Source organism: Lipophrys pholis (assembly GCF_963383615.2).
Source record: "Lipophrys pholis genome assembly, contig: SCAFFOLD_28, whole genome shotgun sequence".
Lineage (NCBI taxonomy): Eukaryota > Metazoa > Chordata > Actinopteri > Blenniiformes > Blenniidae > Lipophrys > Lipophrys pholis.
Window position 1 is genome coordinate 859,902 of NW_028292088.1, and position 15,119 is coordinate 875,020.

General features: G+C 52.6%; 1 protein-coding gene across 1 annotated transcript in view; it reads right to left on the reverse strand.

Annotated features, from left to right (window-relative positions):
* Positions 1-910: 910 nt before the first annotated feature.
* Positions 911-15,119, reverse strand: part of pdzd8 (PDZ domain containing 8) — an 81,845-nt gene continuing 67,636 nt past the window's right edge. The window contains exons 4-5 of the mRNA XM_080493915.1: positions 9,456-9,618; positions 911-9,369 (exon numbers count right to left, since the gene is read on the reverse strand). Coding sequence (XP_080350041.1) covers positions 7,010-9,369; positions 9,456-9,618 — 2,523 coding nt within the window. The 3' untranslated portion in view covers positions 911-7,009. The remainder of the gene's footprint in view (positions 9,370-9,455; positions 9,619-15,119) is intronic.

Genomic DNA, 15,119 nt, shown 5'->3' on the forward strand with positions numbered 1-15,119 from the left:
TAGAAGCAATCTCAGTGACGCAGCTTTGCTTTGCTTCCGTTGCCATTTGCTCGTTAGGCAATGCAACGCGTTGCCGGTCCGAGTCCACCGCATGCAGCAGGTCACTGCACGAACCAGAAGACTGTCTGCAGACCGCCTGGTGACGGTAAACACACACGCTGAGGTTCCTTTATCTGATCAACCAACACGGAACCAAATAGAAGCTAAAGGGAACATCTGACCTCTGACCTCTATGGATTATTGATCAGAAGATCGACCCTCTGACCTCTATGGATTATTGATCAGAAGATCGACCCTCTGACCTCTGACCTCTATGGATTATTGATCAGAAGATCGACCCTCTGACCTCTATGGATTATTGATCAGAAGATCGACCCTCTGACCCGAGAAGAGTAGAAATATTCACTCATCTCAATTGTGTTTTATTATAGTGGACGTTGTATACAGCTGGTGTGTGTGTGTGTGTGTGTGTGTGTGTGTGTGTGTGTGTGTGTGTGTGTGTGTGTGTGTGTGTGTGTGTGTGTGTGTGTGTGTTATTCCTCCTCGTCAGGCCGAGTGGCAGCAAGTACTACATAAATATACGTGTATATAATATAGCAGTTGCTATATAAATATAATAAAAGTGACTTGACTTGTGCTTAATGAGTGAGATTATCTTAAATGTGCTCGTGTCAGTGAAGTGTGTGTCTGGACCGGATCTTGAGTCCAGAGACAGACTGAGGGACGTGTCCAATGAACGGGGATTCCAGAGGAACGTCTAGAGAACCAAGAGGTTAACCTAGAAGGTTCCAGATGGATCAGCTGGTCCACAGGAACGCTGCGCGGCTGCAGGACTTGATTCTCCTCCTGGATTCTGGAGCTCAGAGTCGCCGAGACGTTGGAGTTGAAGGAACGAGACGGAGAACTCATTTCATCGGGTTTATTCAGCTTATGTACAATAAAGCTTCATCACATGAGACTTTCTGGAGAACTGAAGTAGAGCGTCCCTCAGGTACACACACCCACCTAAAGGAGGACAGCTCCGTCAGCTGCAGCAGCTCCGTCAGCTGCTGGAGGCCGTGTGAGCGTTAACAGCAGCAGCTCCGTCAGCTGCAGCAGCACCGTCAGCTGCTGGAGGCCGTGTGAGCGTTAACAGCAGTAGCAAGCAGTGCTTCTCAGGCTGCACCGACGGAATGAATGAAGGAATGAATGAATGAATGAATGAATGAATGAAGGAATGAATGAATGAATGAATGAATGGGCTCTTCTCCCTGGTCCCTACGTCCCCCCAGGTCCCACCACCAGACAGACGAGGACACAGACAACACGGCTTCCCAAAGAACCTAAGTCAAGGAGATTCATTCCTGATTATCGACTTCGGCTTCTACAAGAATACTGAACAATCTGGACGTTTACTCAGAGATCGAGGGGGATCAAGAAGGATCGAGGGGGATCAAGAAGGATCATAAAGGATCGAGGGGGATCATAAAGGATCGAGAGGGATCAAGAAGGATCGAGGGGGATCGAGAAGGATTGAGGGGGATCGAGAAGGATTGAGGGGGATCAAGAAGGATTGAGGGGGATCATAAAGGATCGAGGTGGATCAAGAAGGATCAAGAAGGATCGAGAAGGATTGAGGGGGATCAAGAAGGATCATAAAGGATCGAGGGGGATCAAAAAGGATCGAGGTGGATCAAGAAGGATCAAGAAGGATCGAGAAGGATTGAGGGGGATCAAGAAGGATCATAAAGGATCGAGGGGGATCAAAAAGGATCGAGGTGGATCAAGAAGGATCAAGAAGGATCGAGAAGGATTGAGGGGGATCAAGAAGGATCATAAAGGACCGAGGGGGATCAAGAAGGATCGAGGCGGATCAAGAAGGATCGAGGGGGATCAAGAAGGATTGAGGGTGATCAAGAAGGATCAAGAAGGATCGAGGGGGATCAAGAAGGATCGAGAAGGATCGAGGGGGATCAAGAAGGATCGAGGGGGATCAAGAAGGATCAAGATGGATCGAGGGGGATCAAGAAGAATCAAGAAGAATCAAGAAGAATCAATAAGGATCAAGAAGAATAGAGGGGGATCAAGGGAGATCCAGTGGGTCAAGAAGGATCAAGGAGAATCGAGGGGGATCCAGTGGGTCGAGGAGGATTGAGGGAGATCCAGTGGGTCGAGGAGGATCCAGGGAGCAGCCAGCTGGTCTCTCCAGCAGGAAGGAATGAAATGAGTGTCAGCTTCGGCCCTCAGGCCTGATGAAGACTCCACAGAGGAAGAGGAAGTGTTTCTGGGGTGGAGGCTGACCTCTGACCTTTAGGCTCACTCACTTTCAGCTGCAGTAGACTAGAGAAGCCGTGGACCAGAGGACCAGAGAAGCAGTGGACCAGACAAGCAGTGGACCAGAGAAGCAGTGGACCAGTGAAGCAGTGGACCACAGAAGCAGTGGACCAGAGGACCAGAGAAGCAGTGGACCAGACAAGCAGTGGACCAGAGAAGCAGTGGACCACAGAAGCAGTGGACCAGAGAAGCAGTGGACCAGTGAAGCAGTGGACCAGAGAAGCAGTGGACCAGTGAAGCAGTGGACCAGAGGACCAGTGAAGCAGAGGACCACAGAAGCAGTGGACCAGAGAAGCAGTGGACCAGAGAAGCAGTGGACCAGTGAAGCAGTGGACCAGAGAAGCAGTGGACCAGTGAAGCAGTGGACCAGAGGACCAGTGAAGCAGAGGACCACAGAAGCAGTGGACCAGAGAAGCAGTGGACCAGAGAAGCAGTGGACCAGTGAAGCAGTGGACCAGAGAAGCAGTGGACCACAGAAGCAGTGGACCAGTGAAGCAGTGGACCAGTGAAGCCGTGGACCACAGAAGCAGTGGACCAGAGAAGCAGTGGACCAGAGAAGCAGTGGACCAGTGGAGCAGAGGACCAGTGGACCAGAGAAGCAGAGGACCAGTGAAGCAGTGGACCAGGTCTCATGTTTTACTCTCCAGAGGGACGTCCATCAGCAGCTCAGCTCACGTTTATTCTCCTAAAAAGGTCAAATTTTAAAAAGGTGCAACTCTTGTGCAACCAGGAGACGAAGACGACCTCTCTGATTGGCTCTGTCCGAAGTGACCAGACTGTGGCCACGCCCACTCTCACCAACATACAGAACCAAAGCGCCGGGTGTCTCCAGACCGGCCGGAGATAATCCCGCTTTAATCTGAGTTTCCTCCAGATGTACACCAGACCATCTGCTGGACCGTGACAAAGGCATCTGTGACCTTTGACCTCTTATTGAAGCGCTGCAGCCGTCCTGAAGACCCCCTGCTGGGTTCCTGGTTCCGGTTCAGCCAAGGCTCACATGAAGAACTGACCAATGAGAGGAGAGGCTGGACTGAATGACTGAATGGACGTTGTCCTTCCTTCAGCTTCGTCTTCAAATGCTGGCTGGACCAGGTCCAGGATGTCCACCTCCCTCAGCTCGGCCGGACATTTAATACGTCTTCATCCAAAAACCTGGACGTCAGTGAGTCACCTGTAATCCAGACCAATGGAAACCTACAGCCTGGATTAAAGACGGTCCGGTACTGGTCCGGTATTGGTCAGGTATTGGACAGGTACTGGTCAGGTATTGGACAGATATTGGATAAGTACTGGTCCGGTATTGGACAGGTACTGGTCAGGTATTGGACGGGTATAGGACAAGTATTGGACAGGTACTGGTCAGGTATTGGACGGGTATAGGACAAGTATTGGACAGGTACTGGTCAGGTATTGGTCGGGTATTGGACAGGTATTGGATGGGTATTGGACAGGTACTGGTCCGGTATTGGACAGATATTGGATAAGTACTGGTCCGGTATTGGACAGGTACTGGTCAGGTATTGTTCGGGTATTGGACAGGTATTGGTCTGGTACTGGTCCGGTATTGGATGGGTATTGGTCCGGTATTGGACAGGTACTGGACGGGTACTGGTCAGGTATTCGACGGGTACTGGTCAGGTATTGGACAGGTACTGGTCCGGTATTGGATGGTATAGGACAGGTACTGGTCCGTTATTGGACGGGTATTGGTCAGGTATTGGTCCGTTATTGGACGGGTACTGGTCAGGTATTGGTCAGGTACTGGTCCGTTATTGGACGGGTATTGGTCCGGTATTGGACGGGTACTGGTCAGGTATTGGACGGGTACTGGTCCGTTATTGGACGGGTATTGGTCAGGTATTGGACGGGTATTGGTCCGGTATTGGACAGGTACTGGTCAGGTATTGGACAGGTACTGGTCAGGTATTGGACAGATTCTGGTCAGGTATTGACTGTTGCCTATGAGCCGACTCAGGCAACAGGAGACTGGAACCTTGGTAGGAAGTCTGGAACCTTCGTAGGAAGTCTGGAACCTTGGTAGGAAGTCTGGAACCTTGGTAGGAACAACCCAGAGTTTGTACTCTGAGCTTGAACTCAGCAGTGATTGAAGAGCCTCTTACTCTCTAAATACTCTGGAGAGAGGATTGTCCTCAAGGTGTCCTCAAGGTGTGTCTTTGGACAGGACGGATGAGAGTGGCCCAGGAACCAGAAACCTTCAGAGACAAGGACGGCTGGTCCGTCAGCCGTCAGAGCAACACAGAATGTTTGGGTGGAGAAGAAAAGGTGGAGACACACAGCTCAACACGCCACGGAAAAAGAAGGTACAATAAAACACACTGATTGAGAGAAACTCCTTCCTGAGGTCACATTTTACTACGAAGTACTCGCTCTGGAGTAGCAGGAAGCTCCTTCTCATACAGGACGGCAGCTTCTGTCATGTCTTCTCATGTCCACTTCTCAGGTCCAGCTCCACTTCCTGCTGCAGGAGGTGGAGCGTCCAGCTCCACCCTGGAGTGGAGGAGGAGCATCCAGCGCCACAGCTCCACCCTGGAGTGGAGGAGGAGCAGCTCAGATCAGACCAGCAGCTCCACCCTTGTGAGGAGGAGGAGCATCCAGCTCCACCCTGGGGAGGAGGAGGAGCATCCAGCTTCACAGCTCCACCCTGGGTAGGAGGAGGAGGAGCATCCAGCTCCACCCTGGGGAGGAGGAGGAGCATCCAGCTTCACAGCTCCACCCTGGAGTTGAGGAGGAGGAGCATCCGGCTTCACAGCTCCACCCTGGAGTGGAGGAGGAGCATCCAGCTCAACCCTGGAGTGGAGGAGGAGCATCCAGCTTCACAGCTCCACCCTGGAGAGGAGGAGCATCATCCAGCTCCACCCTGGGGAGGAGGAGGAGCGTCCAGCTCCACCCTGGAGTGGAGGAGGAGCATCCGGCTTCACAGCTCCACCCTGGAGAGGAGGAGGAGCGTCCAGCTCCACCCTGGAGAGGAGGAGGAGCATCCAGCCTCACAGCTCCACCCTGGAGTGGAGGAGGAGCATCCAGCTCCACCCTGGCGAGGAGGAGCATCATCCAGCTCCACCCTGGGGAGGAGGAGGAGCGTCCAGCTCCACCCTGGAGTGGAGGAGGAGCATCCGGCTTCACAGCTCCACCCTGGAGAGGAGGAGGAGCGTCCAGCTCCACCCTGGAGTGGAGGAGGAGCGTCCAGCTCCACCCTGGAGTGGAGGAGGAGCATCCAGCCTCACAGCTCCACCCTGGAGTGGAGGAGGAGCATCCAGCTCAACCCTGGAGTGGAGGAGGAGCATCCGGCTTCACAGCTCCACCCTGGAGAGGAGGAGGAGCGTCCAGCTCCACCCTGGAGTGGAGGAGGAGCATCCAGCTTCACAGCTCCACCCTGGAGAGGAGGAGGAGCATCCAGCCTCACAGCTCCACCCTGGAGTGGAGGAGGAGCATCCAGCTTCACAGCTCCACCCTGGAGAGGAGGAGCATCATCCAGCTCCACCCTGGAGTGGAGATCAGCAGCATGTGACGTGGTAAAGTGTGACCGGCTGATTGAAGCAAATAGAAACAGAACAACTAATTCAGTTGCACAATCAAACACAAAGCAACCAACCAAAACGAGCAATGTTACTGTTTGTGCCACGCCGCGGTCCAACGTCGGGGTTCTGGAGAACCTCCCGGGTTCAACCCGGCTCCATCAGGAACCCGCGAGTGAAACTGGTTTTAAAATCAGGCCTCAGGTTTGTTTGGATCTTAGTTTGACTCCAAGTCACTTTAATCGCATTTCAAAAGGAAATGACACCATTTCCCACCAGAGTGAAGACAGAAAGAGACAAACACACCCCGGGGTGTCCTGTCCTCCCAACTATCTCTTACAAATATACACAGAATAATTAAAGGATGAACAGAATCTAGAAATCATCTTGTTCTGGTCGGAATTCAGGTACATTCATTGCCGCCTTTGTACAAAATTGCATAAATGTTCTTTGACGTGACCTTCAACCAAAATCAGGACAAACTAAAGCGCTGGACGTACAGGAGGTCCGATTCATGTCAGGCCCTTTGTGTGCACCAGGTGGCAGCACTGAGGCACGTTTAGTCTGCGTCAGCTCTCATCTAATTCCACGAGACGATATGACTAGAACGAGTAACTCGCGACACCGTCAGGTGGTACAAAGTGGTATTACAGGATGAATTAGGCTCGTTAACTTTTTTACTACAAACATCACAGATTTAGTCTTTTAAACAAGCCTGAAGTGTGATTTTAAAACAAGCATGGAGGATTTTTCACTCACTCAACTTTCCAAAAGGTATTTGATGTTGTCGTGACCTTCACTGGTTAGTTGGTTTCCTGTTTCACACTAAAGCAAACTAACCTAAATGCTCACAGTGACACTTTAAAGCCCGGAAATAAAACCAGAAGACAAACGTGCAGCAGAACCAAGCAGCTTTCCAGCTTCCCTTCAAAGACCCCCGGAGAACCCTCTACAGAACCCACGTCACAATGTGCAAATCAAAAGAAGGGAGTAACGTCCACCACCAGACTCCGCCAGGTGACCGGAGCGCCGTTCCCTTACATCCCCCACAGTTCCAACGGCCCGCTGAACGTCACACCATGGACCGGATGCTGCTGGCAGGCAGGCACAAGCTCGAAGCACAGGGTGTCCATGCTGGACTGGGGGGGGGGGGGCGTGGCTCAGTGGAGCGCCTCCACACAGATCTGCTCCTCCGTGATGTCGTCCAGCAGCGGCACCTCCACCGGGCTGCACATGTCACTGTCGTACACCTCCGGACCCATCAGCGCCTCCTCCTCCAGGCTCTCCGCTTTGCCCTTGAAGCCATGCTGCTCCGAAGGAGACGTGCTCTCCACCGACTCCAGGTCCTCGATGCCGGCCCGGTAGTGGATCATGAGCAGGGTCAGGGCCTGGAGCCGCTCCCCGGACTTGGACAAGGCGGTGCTGATGAGGGCCTTGCGGCGGTGGTCCGCGGCCTCCCTCTCCTCCAGCAGCAGGGCGTTGTTATGCTCCAGCTCCTGGTCGATCTCCTGCTGCAGCTTGTCCAGCATCAGCTCCAGCTTCTGGGAGCGCTCGTCAGTGGGGAGCCCCCGGTACAGGTCCCGGCCGATCTCCTTCACGGCGATGAACACGCTGTCGTCCAGGCCGCCCTCCTTGCGCACCAGCTTGCTGCTGCCGGAGCCGGCGGGCTGCTTGCAGGGGCTGGCGCCGCTGGTGTAGGTCTCCGTGTCGCTGCTCTCGTTGTCCGACGTGTTGGGGGTCTGCTTGGGCGAAGGCTCCACCGCTCCGGGCGCCACGTCCGTCACCTGCTCCACAATCCGGGTCTTGGGCACCTGTCGGAGGTTCAGCAGGCGGGAGCTGGTGTTGATGATGTGGCGCGTCAGGCCGGTGGTGGCGCGGTTAATGGTGGACTTGGCCTCGGGGTCGGCGCCACGCCGCTCGGCCGCCGCCACACAGAAAGGGTTTTCAGCGAGGCACTTGTCCTGACACTTCTTGTGGCAGACGTAGGCGCAGATCATGCACTGTGAGGCCGCCTTGGTCCAAACCTTCTTCTTGCAGTACTCGCACCAGGTGGGGTTCTGGAACTGCGTGTCTTGGAAGTTGTGCCGGACCTCCGCTAACTGCATGGCGCCGTAGGGCAGCTCATCGCGGGGCGCCGAAGCGACGGGGTCCTTCTCCCGTTCCCTCAAGTCCTCATCATGGAGGCTGCCCTCACGCTCCCTCTCTGCTGCCCCCCCTGGACACTCCACCTCGCCCTCCGCCAGGTAGCAGAAGTTCAGGGTCAGGTCTCCGTAGCAGAGCTTCTCGTTGAAGCCCTTGTGAGTGCTGAGGCTGCGCAGCGCGGTGCGGCTGACGTTGGCCCGGGGTTCCGGAGGCCCCAGCCTGAAGGTGCTCTGGTACTCTGCTGAAGACGTGGCCATACATTCCAGGGCGACGTGCTCCAGCTGCAGGCTGACGTGGCCCAGGCACAACAAGCTGCCCAGCTTAAAGGGGTCTTTGCACCACAGGGCCACATTAAGGTACTTTTGGTTGCTTTCCACTTCAAACACCACGGAAGCTTTGGACCAGCGGGCCGTCTGATTACGAAACATGGTTTCGGGCGATTCCCAGAGGGAGTGCTCTTCGAGACTGTCCCGGGTACTGCAGGAGCTCTCTGAAGCTTTGTCTTTCGCCTGGTCGGCCCTGCTGCTGCCGGTCCCCGTGGAAGGATTGACCACCTCCTCACTGGACTCCACCGCCTTCGCAGGCTGCTTGGCTTCAGTCGCTTTCATACTGACCTTCTCAGAACCAACTCGGTCTTCAGTGGATCCACCAGGGGGAGCTCTTTCTGGGGACTTCTCAGAAGTGCTGACGGTGGTCGTCATGGTCGGGGCAACGGCAGCATGAGACGCTGAGCCAGAATCCACTCCTTCCAGGAGACTGGTTTCTGAGGACGCTGATGTAAGCCTGATCTGAGGTCTTGGAGGGACCGGGGGGCGAGCGGGAGGAGGTGGGGGTGGAACTGTGGGGCGCTGAAGACCCTCCCCTGGATCACTACTGGTCTTATGTGGAGAGGGCTTTGGAGATTCTTTGGACTGGGGCTTTAACGGTGACTGGAGACCCACCAGGTTGAGCTTACGGTTGAGGATGGGTGATATGGACCCGAGGGGCTTCGAGGCCAAAGTGGCCACAGTCCTTCTGGGGCTTTGGTTTACTGTCAGTAGGAAATCCTCCTTGGTGTCACTGGGATTCGTGGTACTGCTGTTCAAGCCACCAGCCTGGCCAGATTTAGAGTCCACAATCAACTCTTCAAACTCAGAGTCCATGTCTTTGCTGTCGGATATGTCAGAGAGGGTGGTGATGGGGGCCGGGTCTTCCTCGTAGCCGCCTGGGTGGGAAACAAACCCCGTTTCCTCGAGCTGCCCGAACCCTTCCTGCAGAGTGGGCAGGTTTCCTGAGGGGGGGGTCTGGTGACGGACCGGCCTCTCGTACAGCACCAGCACCCGGTCTCCAGCCTGCTTCAATAGTTTTGGCACTTGAACCGAGGACGTCACTTTGACCCCTGAAACAGACAAAGCAGGACATTCAAAGACGTTGGGACACGTCCTTCAGTACTCAATGACATTTGAGTGCGGTGAGCCGCCGGACCTCCGATGGCGATGAGGCGGTCCCCCCTCTGCAGGTCTGCGGCGGCTGCGGGGGAGTTGGGCGTGACGGTCTCGATGCTGACGTGCACGGCGTCGCCCTCGCTGGCCGGAACGTGTCTGAAGGTCATGCCCACGCTGCCGCACGGCCCCTTGATGACCTCCGTCTGACCAACAAAGGGAAGAGAAACAAGAATGAAGAGCAGCTCGGATTCAGAGGAACTCATCAGCTCGACCCGTCAGGTCCGCAAAACACCCGCAGACCAACACAGGAATCTGAACCGGCAACCAAAATTCACTTCTTCACACTACCAACGTCATTAATCTCAGTTTTCCTTCACATTTAATATACCGTCATTTGGAATCTGCAGTCTTTTGTGATATATGTATATATATATATATATATATATATATATATATATATATATAAAATCCGAATGTACTTGATATGTTCTGTACTCGAGACAAAAAAATCATTGGATCAGCTTTTCAGATGGAAGCCTTTGATTTAATTTGATTTAACCTTTGATCTCCTGCTGCTGCTGCCGGTACAGGTTTAACCTTTGATCTCCTGCTGGTACAGGTTTAACCTTTGACCTCCTCCTGCTGCTGCTGGTACAGGTTTAACCTTTGACCTCCTGCTGGTACAGGTTTAACCATTGATCTCCTGCTGGTACAGGTTTAACCTTTGACCTCCTGCTGGTACAGGTTTAACCTTTGACCTCCTGCTGCTGGTACAGGTTTAACATTTGACCTCCTGCTGGTACAGGTTTAAAGTTTGACCTCCTGCTGGTACAGGTTTAACCTTTGACCTCCTGCTGGTACAGGTTTAACCTTTGACCTCCTGCTGCTGGTACAGGTTTAACCTTTGATCTCTTGCTGGTACAGGTTTAACATTTGACCTTCATTCTTTGTTGTATTTATATCTGGCTCACGGTTTTATTGTCACATTTGTACTATTACTGGTATTTATTTATCTAGTGATGTAGTTATAGTCTGTTGTTGCTCTATTTATTTGCACTAGCTGCTCTATACAAACTTTGAATTACCCTCCTTGGGGGCAAATATAGTTTTTCACTGATTGAAAAAGAAGAAAATGACTAAGAGTTGAACATCTCTTCAGTTCTTGTTGGAACGAAGAGGTTTCCTGTTGACATCTCTTGGTTCCAATTCTTCGGTGTCACCTGAACGCACCGTCACAGCGAGTTGTTCTAAACAATAGAGGGGCTTTGCAGAGCAGAATGTGGTCCTGCGCTCACGTCTTCCGTTTGGGACAGAGCGGCGGGGACGGACCTCAACACCCTTTTTTACAGTTAAAGGATGAATGAGCCTCGATTCATCACACATATGAGGAGATGAAGGAACAGGACGGAATCGGTTCTGATGAATGAGGTTCTGTTATTAAATCCAGCCTGAGACCAAGAGCGCAGAACCTTCCCCCTCTGTATTTGTAAATCACCTTTCATCCAGAGAACAAGGAGCCGAGACACACTAGAGCTGCATCACCGAGACTGAATACTGAATATCAGATCTCTGTGGTTCAGATAGAACCAGGTACTAAAGGTGGTGAAAACCAGAAATCCCCGTTCAAAGAACACAACTTTAAATAAACGGTTGAAGTTTATAGAGAAAAAGGATCGTATAAAACCAGACAAACATCAGTCCTTCAGACGGTGATAAAGAAACAGAATGAATTCCTCTGTCGTCTTTGGGTCTTTGTCCTTCTGGTGGTTTACTGGGTCCAGGGACCTTCACAGGGACCCGGGTTGGTCCTCAGTTCATTAGAGGACAAACGGAGGAAAAAGAGTCAGAATGTAGAATTATCTTCAAATATTAGACTCATTCTGCGCATTCGCATCATTATCATCACCCATTCTGCAGTCATTAGCATTAGCATAGTCCCTGCAGGACTCTGGAGGTTAGCATTAGCATTGTCCCTGCAGGACTGTGGAGGTTAGCATTAGCATGGCCCCAGCATGACTGTGGAGGTTAGCATTAGCATGGTCCCTGTAGGACTCTGGGGGTTAGCATTAGCATAGTCCCTGCAGGACTCTGGAGGTTAGCATTAGCATAGTCCCTGCAGTGTGTCTCAGACTTCCAGAAAGCTCCTGAAGCTCTAAAGGTTCCACCAGTGAAGTGAAGCAGATCTTTGAGCTGCTTGAGGAGATGATCGCTGGTTCTTCTCAGACCTTCAACATGGACAACCAGCCTGAGCCTGGCTAGCTAGCAGCAGCGTGGCTCGCTAGCAGCAGCGTGGCTAGCTAACAGCAGCGTGGCTCGCTAGCAGCAGCGTGGCTAGCTAGCAGCACCGTGGCTCGCTAGCAGCAGCCTGGCTAGCTAGCAGCAGCCTGGCTAGCTAGCAGCACCGTGGCTCGCTAGCAGCAGCCTGGCTAGCTAGCAGCAGCCTGGCTAGCTAGCAGCACCGTGGCTCGCTAGCAGCAGCCTGGCTCGCTAGCAGCAGCCTGGCTCGCTAGCAGCAGCCTGGCTAGCTAGCAGCACCGTGGCTCGCTGGCAGCAGCGTGGTTGACATCCAGAGTTGCTCCATGCGGTTGCTGCAGGCTAAAGTTGCTGCTGCAGGCTAACGTTGCTCCATGCGGTTGCTGCAGGTTAAAGTTGCTGCTGCAGGTAAACGTTGCTCCATGTGGTTGCTGCAGGTTAAAGTTGCTGCTGCAGGTTAACGTTGCTCCATGTGGTTGCTACAGGCTAAAATTGCTGCTGCAGGCAAACGTTGCTCCATGTGGTTGCTACAGGCTAAAGTTGCTGCTGCAGGCTAACGTTGCTCCATGTGGTTGCTGCAGGCTAAAGTTGCTGCTGCAGGCTAAAGTTGCTGCATGTGGTTGCTGCAAGTTAAAGTTGCTCCATGTGGTTGCTGCAGGATAACGTTGCTCCATGTGGTTGCTGCAGGATAACGTTGCTCCATGTGGTTGCTGCAAGTTAAAGTTGCTCCATGTGGTTGCTGCAGGTTAAAGTTGCTCCATGTGGTTGCTGCAGGTTAAAGTTGCTCCATGTGGTTGCTGCAGGTTAAAGTTGCTCCATGTGGTTGCTCATGGTCCCAGTGGATTCTGACACATGCTGCTTGCTTTTCATTTCCGTACTCCCTGCAGAAGTACTCGAGTACTGGGGAGTCTACTGGTCCTGCTGTCTGAACCTCAGCAGCTCCCCTAGTGGAGGGAAGAGGAATGACGGTGTTCAGTGGATCGAAAACAGGAAACCAGCCAGGAGTGTAAAGGAGAGCAGTGATAGACGCTCTCATGAGTATTCTGTTTAGTATTTGTTGTACTTTGTTGGAGCCAAAATCCTTTGTTCACTCACCCTCATGAGGAAGGGGGGGGGGCGAGGAGGGGGGTGAGCCACGTTTCTTTGAGAACAAAGAAACCATGTGCTCAACCCTGGAAAATTCGCCATTGATCACATGACCCCCCCCTGGGGGGCCCCCCGGGTCCCCCCTCCTCTAGCTGCGGCACTGCGGCTCGACGGCAGGGGGACCCAAAATCCCGTCATCACCGGGTCACCGGCCCGGTGACGCGCAAGCCAACCCCGCGTGGATTGGCTGAACCACGGCCAACGCCGCGGGGAGCCCGGAAGACATCATAACGGTATAAATTCAGGCCCGGGAAGAGATCCAGCCTCTTCCAAAACGAAATCGCGTCAACCCAGACGCACCTTTTCGTAAGGAGACAAAGCGCCTCGTGTTAACGCACCTGGACCGGGCCTGAATTTTCTTCACCTCGCTGGACGAGCTCAAGAAAAGCGGGAATTCCCTTTATTTTTGGTTTCCCCTTCTTTTTTTTCTTCCCCCTTTTTGTTTGCATCATCCGGACCCCGAGCGCGCGCTGCAACCGCACGCTCGTCTGCAGACCGACCTGAGCATCGCTTCTTCACCCCCCCCCTCACCGCAAGAAGCTGCTGATCGCCCCTCGGATCACACTACGGGTTTCCCCTCCGTAGTCCACGTCAGGTCTCTATTTTCTGGGACGCCAGAGAACCGCCCGCGGCCACAAATCGACGGATTTCACCTGGCCACGGAAGCACGTTTCCCCCTCGTCCAACCAAGTAAGGCTTAGAGTCTGGGCAGGAATTAGAATAACGTGATATTATTATTGCTGTGTGTTTATTGTTGGTACTTGTAACTTTGGGACGCCGATCCCTGTTTCTGAGTACTTTTGTGTCTACGCGTGGACGGCCATCCACGCGAATCATCGCACGCACGCGCGAGCCTCCTCATCCTCAGCTCACGCTTCTGCTCCCAGAGTCCATATCTGCCTGAACAGCCGTTTTTGGACTCTGTACGTGTAGCTGAGGCGGTCGCGTCAGTGTACACAGTCAGACACCCCCTCCTCTCTCCTCTCTCTCTCTCCTCTTCTCCTCTGTTTCCCTGTTCACTAACCAGCGCACGGTACGGCCGCCGCTGCCTCCAAGCGCCTCCTTTCAGTGCGTCCCTGGGACCGTGTGTAGTTCACTGCGGCTCGGATTTCTCGGCCACAAGGAATCCGGCGCGCTCCCGACGGCTACGGCCCGTGCGGAGCTCAGTGACGTCACGCTATCCCAGGCAGAGCACGCCGAGCGCCTCTGGTGACCGGGTGGGTAATCACATCGATTTCCTCGCCGGGTCGCCGAGCCGTTTGGCGCCCTCTGGTAGTCGCGTGGGTAATTGCAACCGCTCGTACCGCCATCTGGTGGTTGCATTAAGTCATCACAACTGCCCCGCGCGCCGACGCGCACCTAGTGGCCAGATCGGGTGATTACACCGGACCGCCGACGTCTACCTCCCTCTGGTGGACGTTCGTGGTCATTACCCCCTCACCAAGTCACGCCCCTTTCGCTCCACAAACCCGCACACACACACACACACATCGCTCCCCACACTCGAACACACACACACCCACTCACACACATCGCTCCCCCACACTCGAACACACACACACACACACACACACACTCACACACACACACACACACTTTATTAGCCGGCTTTGTTTTGTATTGTGTTGTTTTATGAGATCTTGCTTGATGTTTATTGATTAGATGTGATTCATAGATTGATGATTTAGGAATAGACGTTTGTTAATAAACACTTAATAGTTGAATTGAACGATTCTTGGTGGTTTTTGTGTGCTTTTCAGCGACAACTGCTGGTTGTAACAGTCAGTGCTCGGATTTACAGCCTTCCTTTCCTGCTTCAGTTAAATTGCGATTATCATTTCAATCAGAAATAATAATTTAAACATTTTAATTGAACTTTCTTTTTTTAAGACTGATGTTTCGTTTAAGACCCTAACTTCAGCTGGTGCCCCGACTTTGATTAAGTAACGGTAATATTCAATTGATTAATAGTTTGAATGGTTTAAATCAATTTCAATGATTTTAACGCTTTGGGTAATTTAACACACCTAGGAGGCGTTGGCGAATGAATGCAGGTTTTCCACGGGAATAACCCGCATTGCTTTTAAATAATTTTAAGTGTTTCATCGCATTTTCTGTGGTTAATTACCCGCACTATTATTGATTGATCTGTTACCCAGTTAACCTAATCACAACTTGAATTGTCTCTAAGCTAGTGTTCATTTATTTTTGTTGCAGATAGATAATTTGTATGCTTTATTAATTAATAAATTAGTCAATTTATTCAATTAATACTCAAGAGTGCTTTTAATCATTTTTAAGTGGT